Genomic DNA, 20,169 nt, shown 5'->3' on the forward strand with positions numbered 1-20,169 from the left:
CAAATGCTATCAATGACACATTTAATTTAGCATGATTCAAACCCACAAAATATTTCTGGCCTGGGATTGTAAATATTTCTAATTGCTTCACTTGAGCTTTCCCCAAACCACTGTCTATGCCTCCCGGCCAGTATTCACAGCATGGGTACAATCTGGCATCTTTGCATTTTACACAGAGGATGGAGATAAAGATAAGTGATGGAGGAAAAAGACCCAGCACAAGGTGAATGAGTGTTTCACTCAACCCAAAGGGCACTGTTCTGCAAAGGACGTTGCAGCACTCCATTTCCTGTGATTCTGCGGTTTCTCAGATTTTTTTAAATTTAAAATAAATGTATTGCACCATAAGGATTTTAAAAAGTTGGTTGTAAAACCTGTTTACAAAAGCTAAAGTAAAATGTCATGCTAAAACTGTTGAAAATGGAGGGCTTTTTATGATGCTCCCTTTGATGTTCACATTTCCTTGCAATGGAGTTACATGATTTGGGTGATGCAAAAAGATGGAGAAAGAAGGAAAGAATTCTCTCATAAAGATATACAGTCTACCCTTCCTGACCTTGAGTACATTTACTGGCAGACAGATTGTAAACAAGGTTTATAAAACATTGAATGACTAAATGTACGTTTCAAATATCCAGGTTAATTTGGCCTTAGATTAAAATTACTAACATGAGACTTAAACTGCTGATGTTTAAATTCATTTTATATCTATTCATTTCAATAAACTATATTAAATGGGAATGTATTTTAAATGGGACAGTATTTTAATCCAGTTATCATTAACACTACTGATTAAACAAGAAGAGATTACATATGTGTACTTTTGACTTGAAAATCCTATAATTAGATGAACTCTAGATTCCAGTTTTCAATTCCATCCCTAACCTCATAAAGAAATCTACTGAAGTCAGTGCTTTCCACATAACATGTTTTCCTAGGAAGTATACGTCACTGACTGAGAAGAAAATCAGGTAACTAGGAAAATTCTAGTCTTCTGGGAAGGCTGCTCTGCTCAGTTTCTCCCTTCCAACCACCAATTTAACTCTAGTTGCCTGAAAAATCTACCAGTAAAATATGACTGGTGACAGCAGAACTGCCTCTTTTCAAATGCAAATCCTTCAGGAAAGGATTAAATAAACCATTTTGGCAATTAATACTTCAAGGGTAATTTACCTATCAAATGGTTGGCTGCCTCATCACATCCCCCCACCTGCTGGTCCTCTGTCATGAGCCTCTCTTAACCCTTCTCCTTACCAGAGATTGGTTAAGAAGTGGGCATGGAATTTAATTCTGGTCAGTGATATGGGAAGGAAAGACCGCTGGGGAATTCCCAAGTAGCCTTCTCTAGAAGGGGTGTGCATGCACGTGTGTGTGATATAATTGGCTCTGTGTCAGCCCCCTTGAGAGAACACAATGAGAGCCAAGTTGAAGATAAAGCCACCACACTAAGGACGGCAGAGTGGAAAGATGGTGATGCTACTGAACAGCTGAATAATCCAACCGCAGACCTATTTCAGGACTCTTTGTTATGTGAAATAATAAACAACAAATTTCCTCATTTGATATAATACTTTCTCTTATTTTTACCCAAAGCAACTTAATACAATTCTAACTATTTTAGATGTGTCAGGGGATGTGAGGGAGAAGAGAACTCCTGTAGAAGGTATTGTTGACTGCTTACTCAATATCCACCACTACCACCTGTCCTAGGAAGCTATTTTCCTAAGGGAAAATAATGGTTATATCTAATGGGAGAAGAAATACATCAGTGGTTCAGATCTATCTCTCACAGGAAGCTTGTCTAGACCAACACAGCCCATGGTGGTCTGTCATGTAACACCATTTTGTTTACTGTCTTTATTGTTCATATGGCATTTAATCATATTATGCATCTCATGTGGATGAGATATTTTAATTTAGTTTAATTACTTAACTTTCCCCCATTCCAATTTCACTCTAAGCATCCTCATTAGGATTGCTCTCTTATGTTTCTTAAACACACATAATGTCTTAAATTATAATTTCTAGATCACGGCCTGAAATAGGTTAGGCAATTCTCCAGTTGTCTAGAAGTAAGTCTGCTTTCAAAGTCATTTTCATTTATCTGACACTTTTTGGTATTTTGTCACGACAAAGAATAGATGAATATTACAAAAATAAATTATATTCGTATGACCATAGTATATGTTCAAACAATCAAAGAGCAATGATGAATGCATACGGGGTCACAGGGGTCATAAAGACACAGGATAGTCACCCCGCTGTAGTGCTATGAGCCTTCAGGTAAGGGAGTGTCTCATTATGCATCCTGTTTTATGCAGAGACTTTCAGTTCAGACCTTTTTTGATATCCTGTGGTTTAGAGAGGATTCTGATCCATGGATACTTTTAGATCTTTGGAGGTTGGTATGTATTATAATTACTACAAATCATACCAAAATACCATGCAGTTTATCAGGAAATTTACAAAATACTTCTGGTTGGCTGGTGTGCTTAAATATTATAACTTATTCACAGACATAAGTAAGTTTTCGAGTTTTTCTTTTTTCTTTTTATTTGTTTATTGAGACAGGGGCTTGGCTCTGCTGCCCAAGCTGGAGTGCAGTGGCACAATCATAGCCCACTGCAGACTTGAACTCCTGGGCTCAAGTGATCCTCACACCTCAGCTTCCCTAGTAACTGGAGACTACAGGTGCATGCCACTATGCCCGGCTAATTTTTTGTTAATGTTTTTGTAGACATGGGGTCTCACTATGTTGCCTAGGCTGATAATTTTTCTTATACCCTATTTTTCATATACTTTAACCTTAGCAAAGATATTCTTAGAAAATGATTTGGCAACAATCATAGAATATGACTAACAGTGCTAAAACAAGTAAAAATTTATTTAACAGAAGAATGACCACCTAAAAATAGACTTCTAGAAAGCTAGGTATTAGATGTGATTTATACTATCATGTAAAATAAAGCATAAAAATTAAACATATCAAAATGTTTTATTTTCTCTTCAAGACAAACCAATACCAATCCTCAAAGTAATAGTACTAATAATGAAGTGAGGTCATTTAAAAAACTTTCTACTAGTTTTCACATTTCTGTAAAGAAGTATAATGATGTCTTTTATAAAAATGTGGCACAAGGCTTAATTGTTACCTCTTTAAAGACTAAGCTGAATCTTGCCCTCTTTCATTATATAGCCAAATCATGGGCATTAACAGGAATAAATGTGATACTTCTTTTTTATCTAAAGAAGATAGGCTGTGGATTATAGAAAGGGTATGTATGATACATAAAAAGGCAATATTGAGACAAAACAAGTTCTACAACACACTATATGATGCTTGTCCAGGATATGTCATACCTATGTAGATTCTGACAATCATTTCTCAGAACCATTACAAGCAGATTTTACCATACTTCTACTGATAGCTACTACTTGATTATCTTAAGTTTTATGTCTCTTTCTACCACTATTTTGGCAATTAACATCAACAATTTCTTGATCCTGAACCACTTTAAAAGATGAACTGAGTCTTGAAATCTGAAAGGTATCATCATATAGTTTAAGGGACAAGAGACCCAAACCAAGAGATGTCTTTACTTTCATTTCTGGCCACTTGTTTGTATAAGAAATTTAAGTGAAAAGCTATCTTGAACGTTTTTCAGGATATGGAATATCACTGTATCACATCGCACTGGCCTGGAAATGAAAGCAAATTGGACCCATGTATGGTAGGTACCTAGTCATAGGCTCTGGTGTCCTGGGACCACTCTAGTGGCAGCAGGCAGCTCCCATGGGAGAATGAGTCCCAGCTATGGGCCTAAACATTTTCCAACTGTGCACTGTTATGCTGTGATAACCATCGGTCTCAGAAGCTTAGATCAGCAAAAGCTGATTTCTCCCTCATTCTTCATGTCTACCATGAGTTGGCAGGGAGGTTCTGTTCATGGTGTCACAGGGAAAGACAGCTGTGGATGGTCTTGCAGTGACAATACATATATGTCACTTTCAGTCACAATGCAGTAGAGAGAACCAGTCATATGATTTTGACAGATCATAGGGACAAGGAGGTGCAATCCTATTAAGTGCCCAGAATGGGCGAGAACTGGCAAAGTGTACTGACTTAACACACTATTTAATAAAATAATAAGATAAAACTACTACTTGGAAAAGCATGAGCTTATTTATCTTAAAAATTTCTGCCTACTTCCTTCCCCAAAGTTAGCAAATATACTAAATTTTGAATGATTACTTGCATTCTGTCTCTTGGTTCACAGCAAGTCTATGTAGAGAGTTAGATTCACTTTATTTCTATTTTTACTTAACTTCTCAGTTTTAAGTTAAAGTATCATCATAAAGAAAAGCAATTAATTGGTGTTGCAGACTAATCCATATGCCACCAAAATATGATAGAATGCAAATGAAACCTGTCTCCATATGCCTTTCTCATTTGTTATTCTCTTACTCTGGTTCTTCACAGACACGTTCTTTGTACATGCAGATTATCTCCTCTTCTAATTTATTATGCCAAAATATTCTATTTTGTTGTAATTTTTAGTTGTTATTTTTAATCTAAGTTATATACGTAACACTTATATAAGTGTTAATAAAGTGAAATGGTCAATACAATGAAATAGTGCTTTATTCAACTGTTTCTGTTATGAAGAACAGTTCCTCACAACCCCACCCTCTACTTCTTGCTCCCCAGAAACAACCACTTTAAATTCTTTTACCCATTTTGTTTTTTCACCTCTATATCATCTATGTATCTATGTATCTATCTAGTCTATCTAAGACAAGCTCTTGCTCTGTACCTCAGGCTGGAGTACAGTGGCACAATCACTGCTCACTGCAGTCTTGATCTCCCAGACTCAAGTGATCCTTTTACCTCAGTCTCCCGAGTGGCTGGTACTACAGTTGCATACCACCATACCTGGCTAATGAAAAAAAATTTTTTTTTTGTAAGGACAGGTCTCACTATATTGCCTAGGCTGGTCTCAAACTCCTGGACTCAAGCAATACTCTCGATTCAGCCTCCCAAAGTGTTGGGATTACAGGTGTGAGCCACCACAGATGGCCTTTATCTCTAACTTATCTAGCCACTTCTTGATTTCTCTTGAGTATTATCCCCTGATTCCCCACTATGGAAGATAAAGATTTAGTTGTATTGACCACTACCACCTGCTCCCTCCTCTCCTCCTCAGGCAAACACGTAGTTCCCATGCCCCATCTTCTCAACAGGTATAGTGTGATTCTGATTAGATTAATATTCAATAGGCTTACATTATAATGTCTATGTAAATGTTAATCCCAGCTCAGTTATAAGGTTTATCATAACCTTTCTTTCTTTTCCTACACAAACTTTGTTTTTCTTTGGGGTTACCAATTGTCCTTTTTTGGGGTTAGTTTAGCTTTTATAAAGCTATCACCCAAACTCATGCCTAGTTGCATACATCTCTCAATTTGTTAAAGTATATTAGTCATTCTTCCAATTTTATCTTTTTGAATAAATCTTTCTGGAAACTTCCAACTTGCTCCAATCTGGGCTTGCTACTACTTTCTGGGTCTGCTATTTAGCAGTGCTAGAGTCTTTGGATCTCCATACATTATCATTCTGGGGATCTTTTTGTTTTGCTTTGGATCCTCTATTTCCTAGTTCTTAGGTATTCCTCCTCCTTAGTTTATGTCCTCATTTTTGTACAGCACATTCTACAGTGGTACATGAGAATCATTTTTTTGAATCTTTAATGTCTAAACATGGCTTTATTTTACACTCAAAATTTAAACTACTAGTTTAGCCAGATGTTGAATCTAGGTTAGAAGTAATTTTTTCTCAGAACTTTTTTTTTTTTTTTTGAGATGGATTCTTGCTCTGTCACCCAGGGTGGAGTGCAGTGGCGTGATCTCGGCTCACTGCAACTTCCACCTACCGGGTTCAAGTGATTCTCCTGCCTCAGCCTCCCGAGTAGCTGGGACTATAGGCGCCCACCACCATGCCTGGCTAATTTTTGTATTTTTAGTAGCGATGGGGTTTCACCATGTTGGTCAGGCTGGTCTCGAACTCCTGACTTCAGGTGGTCCACCTGCTTCGGCCTCCCAAAATGCTGGAATTACAAGCGTGAGTCACCACGCTCGGCCATTTCTCAGAACTTTCAAAGTATCGCTCCATTGTCTTGCTTTTGGTGTTGCTACTGAGAAGTCTGTAGCTATTTTAATTCCTCATTCTTTGTTAGAATCTTTCTTTTCCAACTCTATGAGTCAGTAAGATTCTTTTGTTTGCAGATTTCTGAACTTTTTCAGTAATACATCTGACTGTAGGTTTGTTCTTTCTTGAGTGGGTCAGTCTATGGACTTTTCCTATCTTAAGACTCAGTTATTTTATTAATGGAAAAATTTCTCAAATTGTATTTTTGATATTTCCTTCCTTTAATTTTCTTGGTTCACTCTGAAACTCCTATTTTTAAAAATTTCTGGGCCAGTTCTCTCATTTTCTTATGTTTTTCTCTCTTCTATTTATTTTATATTCTATTTTCAGGGGAGATTTCCTCAACTTTATCTTCCAACTCTTCCACTGAGTTTTACATTTTAGAAAAATGTATACATTAGAAAAGGTATTACATTAGAAAAATATAACATTTAGAGAACAAAAAAATGTATTAAAATATGATATTTGTTTTCTTGTTCTGCATAGCCTGTTTCCTCCCAGTTGCTTTTTTCTGTTTTTGTCTTTCATTATCAAATCCTCTCTTCAAGTGTCTGGTGATCCTTGGCTGTCTTGTCCATATAAAATAGTATAAACTAAAAAGCTAAGAGGAAGTTCTGTTTGGATGGAGCTCGTTAATGGTGGGGTCCACTATAAAGTAACTGGGTATTTCCTTGGAGCACCCCTGGGGTAAGTATATTTATAGCTGTGTATGTGTGTGTGTGTCTTTTGCCTAGAGAAAACCCTTCCAAATCTCTTGCCTGAAGGCTATCCATACTGGTACTCTGGAAAGCAAGTTGGGGAGGCCTGGGGTCTCAAATTTAGCATTTAAGTGTTCACTACCCCTTTTCCAGTAGGGTGGTTCATACCGGAATGTGCCTGATCTCTCAGACCACACACATTCTGTTGTACACTTTTCAGAGAATTAAATTTTCAGTCTTTTGCTGATATAAGGAAGGAAATCCAATTCCTCTTTCAGAAGCTTCTGACCAGTTGTCTTGTCTTCAGTTCTACCTTCATCTTCACCTGTAGCTCCTGAGCTTCTAGAGAATTTTACAATGTAAGTCAAGCTGCTTCTTTGTTTTGACCTATCATTGACTTAAGGTTCAGCTTTCTTAGGCTGCTTAGTTGTCAATTTTCATCTGTTTTCCAAGTAACAATATTTTATTGCTACTGTTTTCTCTTTTGTTTTCTTATTTTTTGAGGGTTTATCTTTAACTGCCCTTGTCCTTGCACTGGAATTTTAGGAGGGAACAGAGCTAAATGCTTGCACTAAAGGTGCCATGTTTAAACTAAAGTTCCTCTCTGCTCTTTTATATACTACAGAATCACAGTTCCTACATATTGAAGGGATCCCTAAGAGGGCAGGTAGTTAAACTCTTTCCGTCAGAGAGCAAAAATGTTTAATTTGCAGATAAGGTGGTTAAAACTCCAGAAACGGAGTGTCTCGCCCCAAGAAATACAAAGTCACACAGATAGAGAACGTAATATTCTATGTACCTTAAATAATTATCTCTCAAAGGTTTTATTGTTTGTTTGTTTTTCTAATTTAGGATAATTTCAGTTAAAGCTAGATCCTTTTCTGTATTACCTTGGCATCCTCTTCCACAGGGCAGATGAGTTCTTATTAAGATATTAGGTGTTAAGCTACAGTCATGTGACACGTAATGATGTTTTGATCAACAACAGACCACATATATGATGGTGGTCCCATAAGACTATAATGGAGCTAACAAATTCTATCATCTAGTGACATCATAGCTGTCATAATGTCATAGTGCAATGGATTCAGTGTTTGTGGTGATGCCAGCCTACTGTGCTGCCAGTCATATGTAAGTATGGCACATACAATTATGTACAGTGAATAATAATAATCGATTGTGTTACTGGTTTATATATTTACTATACTTTACTTTTTATCATTATTTATAATGTACTTCTAGTTACACATATTAAAAAAAGAGTTAACTTTAAAACAGCGTCATGCAGGTCCTTCAGGATGTATTCCAGAAGAAGGCATTGTTAACACAGGAGATGACAGCTCCATGAGTGTCACTGCCCCCCAAAGACCCTCCAGGGGGACAAAACTTGGAGGTGGAAACAATGATACTGATGATCCTGACCCTGGTTAGGCCTAGCCTAATGTGCGTGTCTCCATTTTTAACAAAAAAGCTTAAAAAGTAAAATAAAAAAATTCAAAAATAGAAAAAGATCACAGAATAAAGATGTAAGAAAAAGAATTTTTGTACAGCTAAAAAACGTGTTTGTTTTGAGCTAAGTGTTATTACAAAAGAAACAAAAATTTAAAAAAAAAGTTCATAAAGTAAAAGTTATAGTAAGGTAAGATTAATTTATTTTGAAGAAAGAACTATTGTTTAAATAAATTTAGTGTAGCCTAAGTGTACAGTGTTTATAAAGTCTACAGTAGTGCACAATAATCCTAGGCCTTCACATTCACTCACTGCTCACTCATTCCTTCGCCCAGAGCCACTTCCAAGCTCCATTCATAAGAAGTGCCCTAGACAGGTGTACCATTTTTTTTTTCTGTATACCTTACAATTTTCTGTATCTTTTATATGTTTAGATACAAAAATACTTACCATTGTTATAATTGCCTACAGTATTCAGTACAGTGCCATGCTTATATAGGTTTGTATCCTAGGAGTAACAGACTATACCATACAGCTTAGGTGTGTAGTAGGTGGTACCATTTCGTTGTGTAAGTACACTCTACGATGTTTGCACTATGATGAAATTGCCTAACAACACACTCCTCTGAATGTATCACTGTTTTTAAGCTATGCATGGCTGTTATAAAATGTGGTTAAATGTGAAGTTGGCTTATAATAATTTCAGACACAACCAAGTTTTTAAAGCAGTGGATATGCCTTAGCTATATCCTTTCGAGAAATGTATATAAAGAATTTTACAGGCTGGACACAGTGGCTCATGTCTGTAATCCCAGCACTTTGGAAGGCTCAGATCACTTGAACCCAAGAGTTCCAGAGCAGCCTGGCCAATATGGCAAAACCCCGTCTCTAATAAAAATACACAAATTAGCCAGGCATGGTGGCACACACCTGTAATCCCAGCTTGGAGGCTGAGGCATGAGAATCACTTAAACCCAGGAGGTGGAGGCTGCAGTCAGCCAAGATTGAGACTCTGTCTCAAAAAAAAAAAAAAAGAGAAAAAAAGAAGAATTTTATAGAGTATCAAAATATAATTTAAATGTAGTTTGTATAGCTTTTTATATGGTAAATCAATTATTTTTAATTTTCAAGAAATATCTTAAATGGAAAAAACAGCTTGGTTTGTTCCAACTTCCATCATTTATTTGTTAAATTTTATAAGAAAACACAGGCTTTGAAGAAAAGGCGTTTGTAGAGAAAAAAAGGAGTGGGATTTGGGAAAGATTCAACTTATTTTAAAATGATGCTACTTTCTTTTATTTCCAGTGTGATACAGGCTATAGCCTTAAAATATTACTAAAGTATAATAATAAAATACTTTTGATAAGATAATTCCTTTTAGTCCATAAAAGTTTTAAGAGCTTTATGAAACTGGGCACTAACAGAGCTTTCATAAATGCAGCACTCTATGGAGGAAAATGAAGAATGAAGAGAAAATTGTCCTTAAATACTTACAGATTCTTTTCTGCCCATAGTTTTGCTGTGTGAGCGGGAACGTGAGATGTTGCTAAAAAAGGAATCTTTTTTAGTAGCAGATGAAGGTGGGGAGCCAGTGAATTCTCTTCCTCCAGGCAAACTCTCAACACTTGGAGATGAACTGATGTTTTTAGAACTTTGCCCTGTAAGAAAAATTAAGTAGCAATAATGAAACACCAGACTCTTTCACTAAGCTACTTAATCTACTGTTTTTAAGAAATGATGATCAATTATGATACCACTAGGTTGATACTATCAACATAATGACACTATGGAGTATTAAAATGCATGCATTTGTATGTATCAGAATAGCCACCAGTTTTTTAAAAAACAGTGAAGTATCTACCACCATAGTTTTCTATGTTTTTTATACTACAATTATCCAAGCATTGCACACATATAAAAGAACTAAAAAAAAAGGGGGGGGGCACCCAAGATGGCCAAATAGGAACAGCTCCAGTCCCCAGTTCCCAGCGTGAGCAACACAGAAGACGGGTGATTTCTGCATTTTCAACTGAGGTACAGACTGACACCTCACACCTCACACGACTGGGTGCACCTCTGAGACGAAGCTTCCAGAGCAAGAATCAGACAGCAACACCCACTGTTCAACAATATTCTATCTTCTGCAGCCTCTGCTGCTGATACCCAGGCAAACAGGGTCTGGAGTGAACCTCAAGCAAACTCCAACAGACCTGTAGCTGAGGGGCCTGATTGTCAGGAGGAAAACAAACAGAAAGGACACCCACACCAAAACCCCATGAGTACGTCACCATCATCAAAAACCAAAGGCAGATAAAATGACAAAGATGGGGAAAAAGCAGTGCAGAAAAGCTGGAAATTCAAAAAATCAGAGCGCATCTACCCCTCCAAAGGAACGCAGTTCATCGCCAGCAATGGAACAAAGCTGGACAGAAAATGACTTTGACGAGTTGAGAGAAGAAAGCTTCAGTCGGTCAAAATTCTCAGAGCTAAAGGAGGAACTACATGCCCAGCGCAAAGAAACTAAAAACCTTGAAAAACGAATGGATGAATGGATAACAAGAATAATCAATGCAAAGAAGACCATAAAAGAACAGATAGAGATGAAAACCATGACACGAGAACTACGTGACAAATGCACAAGCTTCAGTAACCGAATCGATCAACTGGAAGAAAGAGTATCAGTGACTGAAGATCAAATGAATGAAATGAAGCGAGAAGAGAAGTGTAGAGAAAAAAGAGTAAAAAGAAATGAACAAAGCCTCCAAGAAATATGTGATTATGTGAAAAGACCAAATCTACGTCTGATTGGTGTGCCTGAAAATGACGGAGAAAATGGAACCAAGTTGGAAAACACTCTGCAAGATATCATCCAGGAGAACAACGTCCCCAACATAGTAAGGTAGGCCAACATTCACATTCAGGAAATACAGAGAATGCCACAAAGATACTCCTCGAGAAGAGCAACTCCAAGACACATAATTGTCAGATTCACCAAAGTTGAAATGAAGGAAAAAATGTTAAAGGCAGTCAGAGAGAAAGGTCGGGTTACCCACAAACAGAAGCGCATCAGACTAATAGCAGATCTCTCGGCAGAAACTCTACAAGCCTGAAGAGAGTGGGGGCCAATATTCAACATTCTTAAAGAAAAGAATTTTCAACCCAGAATTTCATATCCAGTCAAACTAAGTTTCATAAGTGAAGGAGAAATAAAATCCTTTACAGACAAGCAAATGCTTAGAGATTTTGTCACCACCAGGCTTGCCCTACAAGAGATCCTGAAGGAAGCACTAAACATGGAAAGGAACAATCGGTACCAGCCATTGCAAAAACATGCCAAAATGTAAAGTTCATCAAGGCTAGGAAGAAACTGCATCAACTAATGAGCAAAATAACCAGCTAATATCATAATGACAGGATCAAGTTCACACATAAAAATATTAACCTTAAATGTAAATGGACTAAATGGTCCAATTAAAAGACACAGACTGGCAAACTGGATAAAGAGTCAAGAATCATCAGTTTGCTGTATTCAGGAGACCCATCTCACATGCAGAGACACACATAGGCTCAAAATAAAGGGATGGAGGAAGATCTACCAAGCAAATGGAAAACAAAAAAAAGCAGGGGTTGCAATCCTAGTCTCTGATAAAACAGACTTTAAACCATCAAAGATCAAAAGAGACAAAGAAGGCCATTACATAATGGTAAAGGGATCAATTCATCAGGAAGAGCTAACTATCCTACATACATATGCACCCAATACAGGAGCACCCAGATTCATAAAGCAAGTCCTTGGAGACTTACAAAGAGACTTAGACTCCCATGCAATAATAATGGGAGACTTTAACACCCCACTGTCAACATGAGACAGATCAACGAGACAGAAAGTTAACAAAGATATCCAGGAATTGAACTCAACTCTGCAACGAGCAGACCTAACAGACATCTACAGAACTCTCCACTCCAAATCAACAGAATATATATTCTTCTCAGCACCACATTGCACTTATTCCAAAATTGACCACATAGTTGGAAGTAAAGCACTCCTCAGCAAATGTAAGAGAACATAAATCACAACAAACTGTCTCTCAGACCACAGTGCAATCCAACTAGAACTCAGGACTAAGAAACTCAATCAAAACCACTCAACTACATGGAAACTGAACAGCCTGCTCCTGAATGACTACTGGGTACATAATAAAATGAAGGCAGAAATAAAGATGTTCTTTGAAACCAATAAGAACAAAGATACAATATACCAGAATCTCTGGGACACATTTAAAGCAGTGTGTAGAGGGAAATTTATAGCACTAAATGCCCACAAGAGAAAGCAGGAAAGATCTAAAATTGACACCCTAACATCACAATTAAAAGAACTAGAGAAGCAAGAGCAAACACATTCAAAAGCTAGCAGAAGGCAAGAAATAACTAAGATCAGAGCAGAACTGAAGGAGACAGAGACACAGAAAACCCTCCCAGAAATCAATGAATCCAGGAGCTGGTTTTTTGAAAAGATCAACAAAATTGTTAGACCGCTAGCAAGACTAATAAAGAAGAAAAGAGAGAAGAATCTAGAAGAAATAGACACAATAAAAAATGATAAAGGGGATATCACCACCGACCCCACAGAAATACAAACTACCATCGGAGAATACTATAAACACCTCTATGCAAATAAACTAGAAAACCTAGAAGAAATGGATAAATCCTGGACACTTACACCTTCCCAAGACTAAACCAGGAAGAAGTTGAATACCTGAATAGACCAATAGCAGGCTCTGAAATTGAGGCAATAATTAATAGCCTACCAAACAATCCTGCTGGAGAGGATGTGGAGAAATAGGAACACTTTTACACTGTTGGTGGGACTGTAAACTAGTTCAACCATTGTGGAAGACAGTGTGGCGATTCCTCAAGGATCTAGAACTAGAAATACCATTTGACCCAGCCATCCCATTACTAGGTATATACCCAAAGGATTATAAATCATGCTGCTATAAAGACACATGCATATGTATGTTTACTGTGGCACTATTCACAATAGCAAAGACTTGGAATCAACCCAAATGTCCATCAGTAACAGACTGGATTAAGAAAATGTGGCACATATACACCATGGAATACTATGCAGCCATAAAAAAGGATGAGTTTGTGTCCTTTGTAGGGACATGGATGCAGCTGGAAACCATCATTCTCAGCAAATTATCACAAGAACGGAAAACCAAACACCGCATGTTCTCACTCATAGGTGGGAACTGAACAATGAGATCACTTGGACACAGGAAGGGGAACATCACACACCCGGGCCTATTGTGGGGAGTGGGGAGGTGGGAGGGATAGCATTAGGAGATATACCTAATATAAATGACGAGTTAATGGGTGCAGCACACCAACATGGCACATGTATACATATGTAACAAACCTGCACATTGTACACATGTACCCTAGAACTTAAAGTATAATAATAATTTAAAAAATCCACTTGTAACTGCTGCTAATCAGAGGGTATATTCAGGGCAACTTGAATCTGTACTCCTGAGTTGCAATCTTCAAGCTTGGCCCAAATAAACTCTCTACTTATATTTAAAAAAAAAAAAAAAAAAAAAATCAAAGTTTCATTAAATAATGGTTAAATAACTAGGTTTTTCTTCACTAATGGAATCATCCCTTAATTACAGAAACCAGAATCTATTATACTGCACTTTACACTAGCAAGATTAAAAAAAATCCAAATCTTTGGCCAAAGTTTTTCAAAAAAGCATCTCTCTTCTTCCCTCTGGTAAAGGAAGGTGTCAATGAGAATTCAGGAACATTAACATTTTAGCAAAAACCTGAAGAAGGTCAAGTACCCGCTTTGCAGAAGATATGCAAAAACAGCAAGTCCTAAGGCCCTAATGCAGGATCTTTGTGTGTTCAAGGAGATCACAAAGTGACCAGTATGGTTAGAGCTAAGAGCGAGGAGGAGAAGGGTAAGAGATGAGGTTTGAGAGCAAGCAGGGGGATTAGAACAGGTCGGGATTTGTAGATGATTTTGATTACTTTTACTCTGAGAAGGGAAGCTACGGGATGTCACTAGAGGGTTTGAAGAGAGGAGTGACATGATTTGACTTACATTTTAAAAGGATTGCTCTGGCTGTTGTGTTGAGAACAGAATCAGAGACAGGCAAAGGGGGGGTGAGTCGGGGGGAACAAAGGCAAAAGCAGAGGAACCAATTTTTGCTAATGCAAAAGTGTAAATACTCAGAATGATCATAGCTTGGTGGTGAGAAGTGGTCATATTTTGGACAAAAGTGACTGGATTTACTGATGAACCCACTAGGAGTATGAGAGAAAGAGAAGAGTCCAGCTTAACTTCCAATTTTTGGCCTAAGCAAGAAGAATGATGGAGTGGCTATTTACTGAGGTGGGGAAGAGTGAAGAGAAGCATGTTTTAGGAATAAGATCAGCTGTTTAGTTTTAGACCTGCTGAGTCTATGGTGCCGAGTCAGATATCCAAATAGAGATGTCACATAAGCAGTGGGGAATGAGTCTGGATTTCAGGGAAGAGATGTGAGCTAGAGGTACAAATTTGGAAGTCAGTACTGTAAAGACTGTATTTAAACCATGAGGTTATCAATGGAGAAGGGATAGACAGAAAAGGGATTTAGGCCCACAGATTGGCCCCTTGGAAACTGTCACAATTTAAAAGTCAGAGATATCATGAGAAAGCAGCAAAGCTGATTGACAAGCAGCAGCCAGAGGTAGGAAGAAAATCAAGTAGATACTAATAGTTACTTTATAGACTAACCTTCTCCAATCTTGGGTCAAAGGTTGTTACAATATAGTTAGAATAGTAATTACCTACTCCCAGTCCCTGAGAGTCCCTGATTGTCCCTGATCTCAAGACAATTTTATTACACTGAAGCTTCCTCTGCATTAAACATGAAGTATTCAGATTAAGTTTCTGTCCTCCCAGAGTGCAGAACCTAGGGACAAGGAGGTAAATGATAAACGAAGAATGCTAACAAGAATGTTGTATTTTAGGAGAGAGCTATTACCTCTCCCTTGGATAGAAGGAGAGAGTCAAGCCACATTTCAGAAGGAAATGTGGCAGATTTGGAGGGCTGATGTATCTCTCTTTAAGGAAGTATTTGTGACTTCAAGGAAGATGGTTAGCTGATAGCCTCTAGCTATTAGATTGTTCAGGATCTGCCTCAGGTTTTAAACTAAGATCATGTTCTTCTCAGGGTGGTTCCCAGCTAGTGACTGGGAATAAAGGGTCTACCCATTTCCAGTCAATACAGGACTCCTCTAATAGGAAATCTTGGCTGCAGAGTTCCCCTTTGAACTGGCAGAGACTTGTTAGATTTGCATCATGGTCTGTCCCCATCCCTCTGCCCAACTCTGATTCCTCCTCTTTTCCTTTCACATGTGTTATTCCCCCAATAAACTTTCTGTACTTCTAATTCGATCTCAGGGTATGCTTCCTGAAGAATCCAACTTGTAATGCATGATATTGGAGCTGAGACTTGAAGGACTCCTGAAGTTAGGAAAGAGTAGAGAACAGGCCCCAAGGCCTAGAAGTATCCTATGCTTATAAGGGCCTAGACTATGAAAATTCCAACTAGGCCTTTATCTCTTCCCTTCTCTGCCTCCATGTTCCCCACCCACCACCAGGACTCTAGGCCTTAACTTCCCAGGGATACCTTTTCATAGTAATAAGCTCAATAACACGGGGTCCTAGAATATTAGAACCAAACAAGATCTCAGGAACCACCTATTCTTTTTCTATTTTAAAAATTATCCCACTTATATGCAAATACACTTTTATTATAAATATTGAAAACAACACTTTGAGATATAATTCTTATGCCATAACATTCACCTTTTAAAATAATATCATTCAGTATTTTTTTTTTTTTTTTTTTTTTTTTTGAGACGGAGTCTCGCTCTGTCGCCCAGGCTGGAGTGCACTGGCCGGATCTCAGCTCACTGCAAGCTCTGCCTCCCGGGTTCACGCCATTCTCCTGCCTCAGCCTCCCGAGTAGCTGGGACTACAGGCGCCCGCCACCTCGCCCGGCTAGTTTTTTGTATTTTTAGTAGAGACAGGGTTTCACCATGTTAGCCAGGATGGTCTCGATCTCCTGACCTTGTGATCCGCCCGTCTCGGCCTCCCAAAGTGCTGGGATTACAGGCTTGAGCCACCGCGCCCGGCCTCATTCAGTATTTTTTAAAGTACATTTACAGAGATGCATGACCATCAAAACTATCTACTTGAGAACAACTTAATCACTGATAAAAGAAAATTTGTGGCCATTAGCAGTTATTCCCAATATGCCCCCTCTTCTCATAGTCCTTGCAATCACAATCTACTTCTAGCTCTATGAATTTGCCTTTTCTAGACATGTCATGTACATGGAATGATATTATATGTGGTCTTCTGTGACTGGCTTCTTTCTCTTGGGACAGTGCTTAAAAGTCCATCTATTTTATAGCATTTATTAGCACTTCATTCCTTTCATTGCCAAATACTATTCCACTGTATGGGTACCACATTTGGTTTATATACTCATCAGTTGATGAACATTTAGCTTATACCCATTTTTGGCTATTATGAATAATGCTGCTATGAACATTCCTGTTTAAGTTTTTATGTGGACATATTGTTTCCCTTTGTCTCAGGTAGATATCTAGAAGTGGAACTGGTGGGTCAATATGGCAACTCTGCATTTAATATTTTGAGAAACTGCCAGTTTTCAAAAGTGACTACACCATTTTACATTTCCATCAGTATTGTATAAGCGTTCCAATTTCTCCACATGCTTGTCAACACTTACTCTCAGCTATCTTTTTATTTCAGCCAGCCTAGTGGGTGTGAGATGGTATCTCATTGTGATTTTGATTTGCAATTTTCCAATGGCTCATGATGCTTAGCATCCTTTCAGGTACTTATTAGACACTCATCTTCTTCAGAAAAATGTTTATTCAAATCTTTTGCCCATTTAAAAAGTTGGGGTATTTTCCTTTTTATTTTTGAGTTGTAAGTGTTCTTCTTATGTTCTGGGTGCAAGTTCCTTATCAAACATATGATTTGCAAAAAATTCTTCTGTGTTTGTCTTTTCACTTATTAATGGTGTCCTTGGAAGCCCAAAACTACTTAATTGGATGAAGTCTCATCTACCTATTTTTTCTTTTGTTGCTTGTGCTCATGGTGTCATATCTAAGAAACTACTGCCTAACCTGAGGTCATGAAGATTTACTCAAGTTTTCTTCTAAGGGTGTTATAGTTATAACTCCAGAATTTAATTCTATGACTTCTTTTGAGTTAATTTTTGTATACAGTGTGAAGAAGTAGCTCAAGTTCATTCTTTTGCATCTGGATATCTAGTTTTCCCAGAACTATTTGTAAAAAAGACTACTCTTTCCACACAAATAATCTTGGCACCCGTGTTGAATATCAACTTACCATACTCTCAACTCTATTCCATTTACATATGATGATCTTTATGTCAGTATCACATTGTTTTGATGAAAATAACTATATAATAAGTTTTGAAATCAAGACATGTGAGTTCTCCAGCTTTGTTCTCTTTCAAGATTGTTTTGGGGGTGCTTTGCATTTCCATATGAATTTTAGAATCAGTTTATCATTTTCTCCAAAAAAGACATCTGGAATTTTGATAGGTATTACAGCGAATATGTACATCAATCTGGTAGTACTGCCATATTAACAATACAAGATTTATGAAAAATAAATTTATATTATCTTTTATATTTACCTACACAGCTACCTTTATCAGAACTCTTTGTCTTTGTGTGGATTTGAACTGATGTCTCGTGTCCTTTCATTTCAGCCTGAAGGACTTTCTTTATCATGTCTTACAGGGAAGGTTTACTAGCATTGAATACTCTCAGTTTCTATTTATCTGTAATTGTCTGAATTTCTCTTTCCTTTTTGAAGAATAGTTTTATTGGATATATAATAGAACTCTAGACTGACCGGCTTTTCATTATTTTGAATATGTCATCCTACTGCCTTCTGGACTCTCTGGTTTTTGATGAGAAGTCAACTTTCAATCTTACTGAGGAACTCTTATGTATTATTTTTCTATTGCTGCTTTCTATTGCTGCTTTTCTATTTTTTTTTTTTTTTTTTTGCTGCTTTCTATTGTTTTTCTATTGCTGCTTTCAAGACTCTCTTTGTTGTCAGCTTTTGACAGTATATGATGTGTCTAGGTGTAGATCTCTTTGAGTTTATCCTGCTTGGAGTTAACTGGACTTCTTTGAGGTATGTACTAATGATTTTCATAAAAATTGTGAAATATTTCAGCCAGCATTTCTTCAAATATTCCATCTTCCCCTCTCTTTTTCTTCTCTCCTTCTGAGGCTCTCACTATCTGTACGTTATTATGCTTCATGGTGTTCTGCAGGTCCTTGAGGCTTTGTTTTTCTTTATTCTTTGTCTTTCTGTTCCTCTGACTGGATAATTTCAGTTGACATATATTCCAAGTTCTGATTCTTTGTCAGCTCAAATCTGCTGTTGAGCCCCTGTAATAACTTTTAAAATTTCAGTTGCTGTATTTTTCAACCTCAGAATATCTATTTAATTCTCTTTTTATAAAGTCCCTATCTTTTTACTGATATTCTCTATTTGATGAGACACTCTTCCCATTCATTCCTTCAGTTCTTTAGAAAGGGTTTCTTGCAGTTCTTTGACATATTTACAGAAGCTGACTTAAAGTTTTTATCCAGTAAGTCTAATGTCCAGGCTTCCTCTGACAGAGTCTGTATTGCCTGCTTTTTCCCCTTTGTGTGGGCCATACTTTCCTGTGTTTTTTTTTCTTTCTCATGCCTTATAAATTTATTGAAAACTGGACATTTTAATAATATGTGGCAACTCTGGGAATCAGATCCCATTTCACCATCTGAACTTGTTTTTCTTGCCATTTGTTGCTGTTTTAGTAACTTTATTAAATTAATTCTGTGAAGTCTATATTCTTTGTTGTGTGTGGTCATGGAAGTTTCTGCCTGGTTAGCTTAGTGGTCCATAAAGAGACACAGATTTCCTTTCATTAAATGCCTTGAACCAGTAAGTCTGTTAGCCTTTGCAAGGGGCTCTTTGTATGTGTTGTGACAGCAGTCAGTTTACAACTCTTAGCCTTCATTCCTGCGTTTTAGAGCCTTAAGTTCACTAAGAGTTGGGAGATTATGCCCCCCTCAAGTCTTCTGTGGGCATGTGCACAATACTGCACACCTGTGTGGTCTTCTAGAATCCCAGGAATATGTTGGAGCTTTTCAAAGCCCCTTATGGACATCTCGTTCCCCAGATCTTCCTTTTCAGTTTTTGGCTAGCCTCTGATTTTCCTGTTAAATTTTTGGCTAGCATCTTGTTTTCTCCAACTGGTAATGCTGCCTTAGGCAGCTATGATGTTTAATAATTCCTACTGACAATTTAACATACACTTAATGATAGGGTTTGTTAGCATAAGGCCCTATGAGTGAGCTCTGGGGAGCTGCTGAACATGTCAAATGGTGACAATTCACTGGGGATAGAAGTTTTAGGGTACTCCAGACACATTCTGCATCCTCGTGTGGTTGTAAGGTTACTTACTAGTTTTCAAAGCTACTGTAGAGCTGGAAAGAGGGTGATGGGAATAGGGCAAGCTAATACACCATAAAACTCGCTGTTCGTACTAAGATTCAGCCAGTTTTCCTTGATTGTTGTCATCCTTTGGTTAACTTTCAGAGTTCTGAAAAAGTTGGTTTTGATCATTTTTGTCACTGTTCTTATGATTTTATGGAGGAATAGATTTTCAGGGGTCCCTGCCATGCTACTCC

General features: G+C 37.5%; 1 protein-coding gene across 3 annotated transcripts in view; it reads right to left on the minus strand.

The window, feature by feature from the left end:
• TBC1D5 (TBC1 domain family member 5) overlaps positions 1-20,169 on the minus strand; it is a 564,034-nt gene that overhangs the window by 47,373 nt on the left and 496,492 nt on the right. For all 3 annotated transcript variants that reach the window (XM_025377827.1, XM_025377829.1, XM_025377828.1), the window contains one exon: positions 9,847-10,010. In XM_025377827.1, coding sequence (XP_025233612.1) covers positions 9,847-10,010 — 164 coding nt within the window. The remainder of the gene's footprint in view (positions 1-9,846; positions 10,011-20,169) is intronic.

The sequence above is a fragment of the Theropithecus gelada genome, chromosome 2, assembly GCF_003255815.1.
Source record: "Theropithecus gelada isolate Dixy chromosome 2, Tgel_1.0, whole genome shotgun sequence".
Taxonomy (NCBI): domain Eukaryota; kingdom Metazoa; phylum Chordata; class Mammalia; order Primates; family Cercopithecidae; genus Theropithecus; species Theropithecus gelada.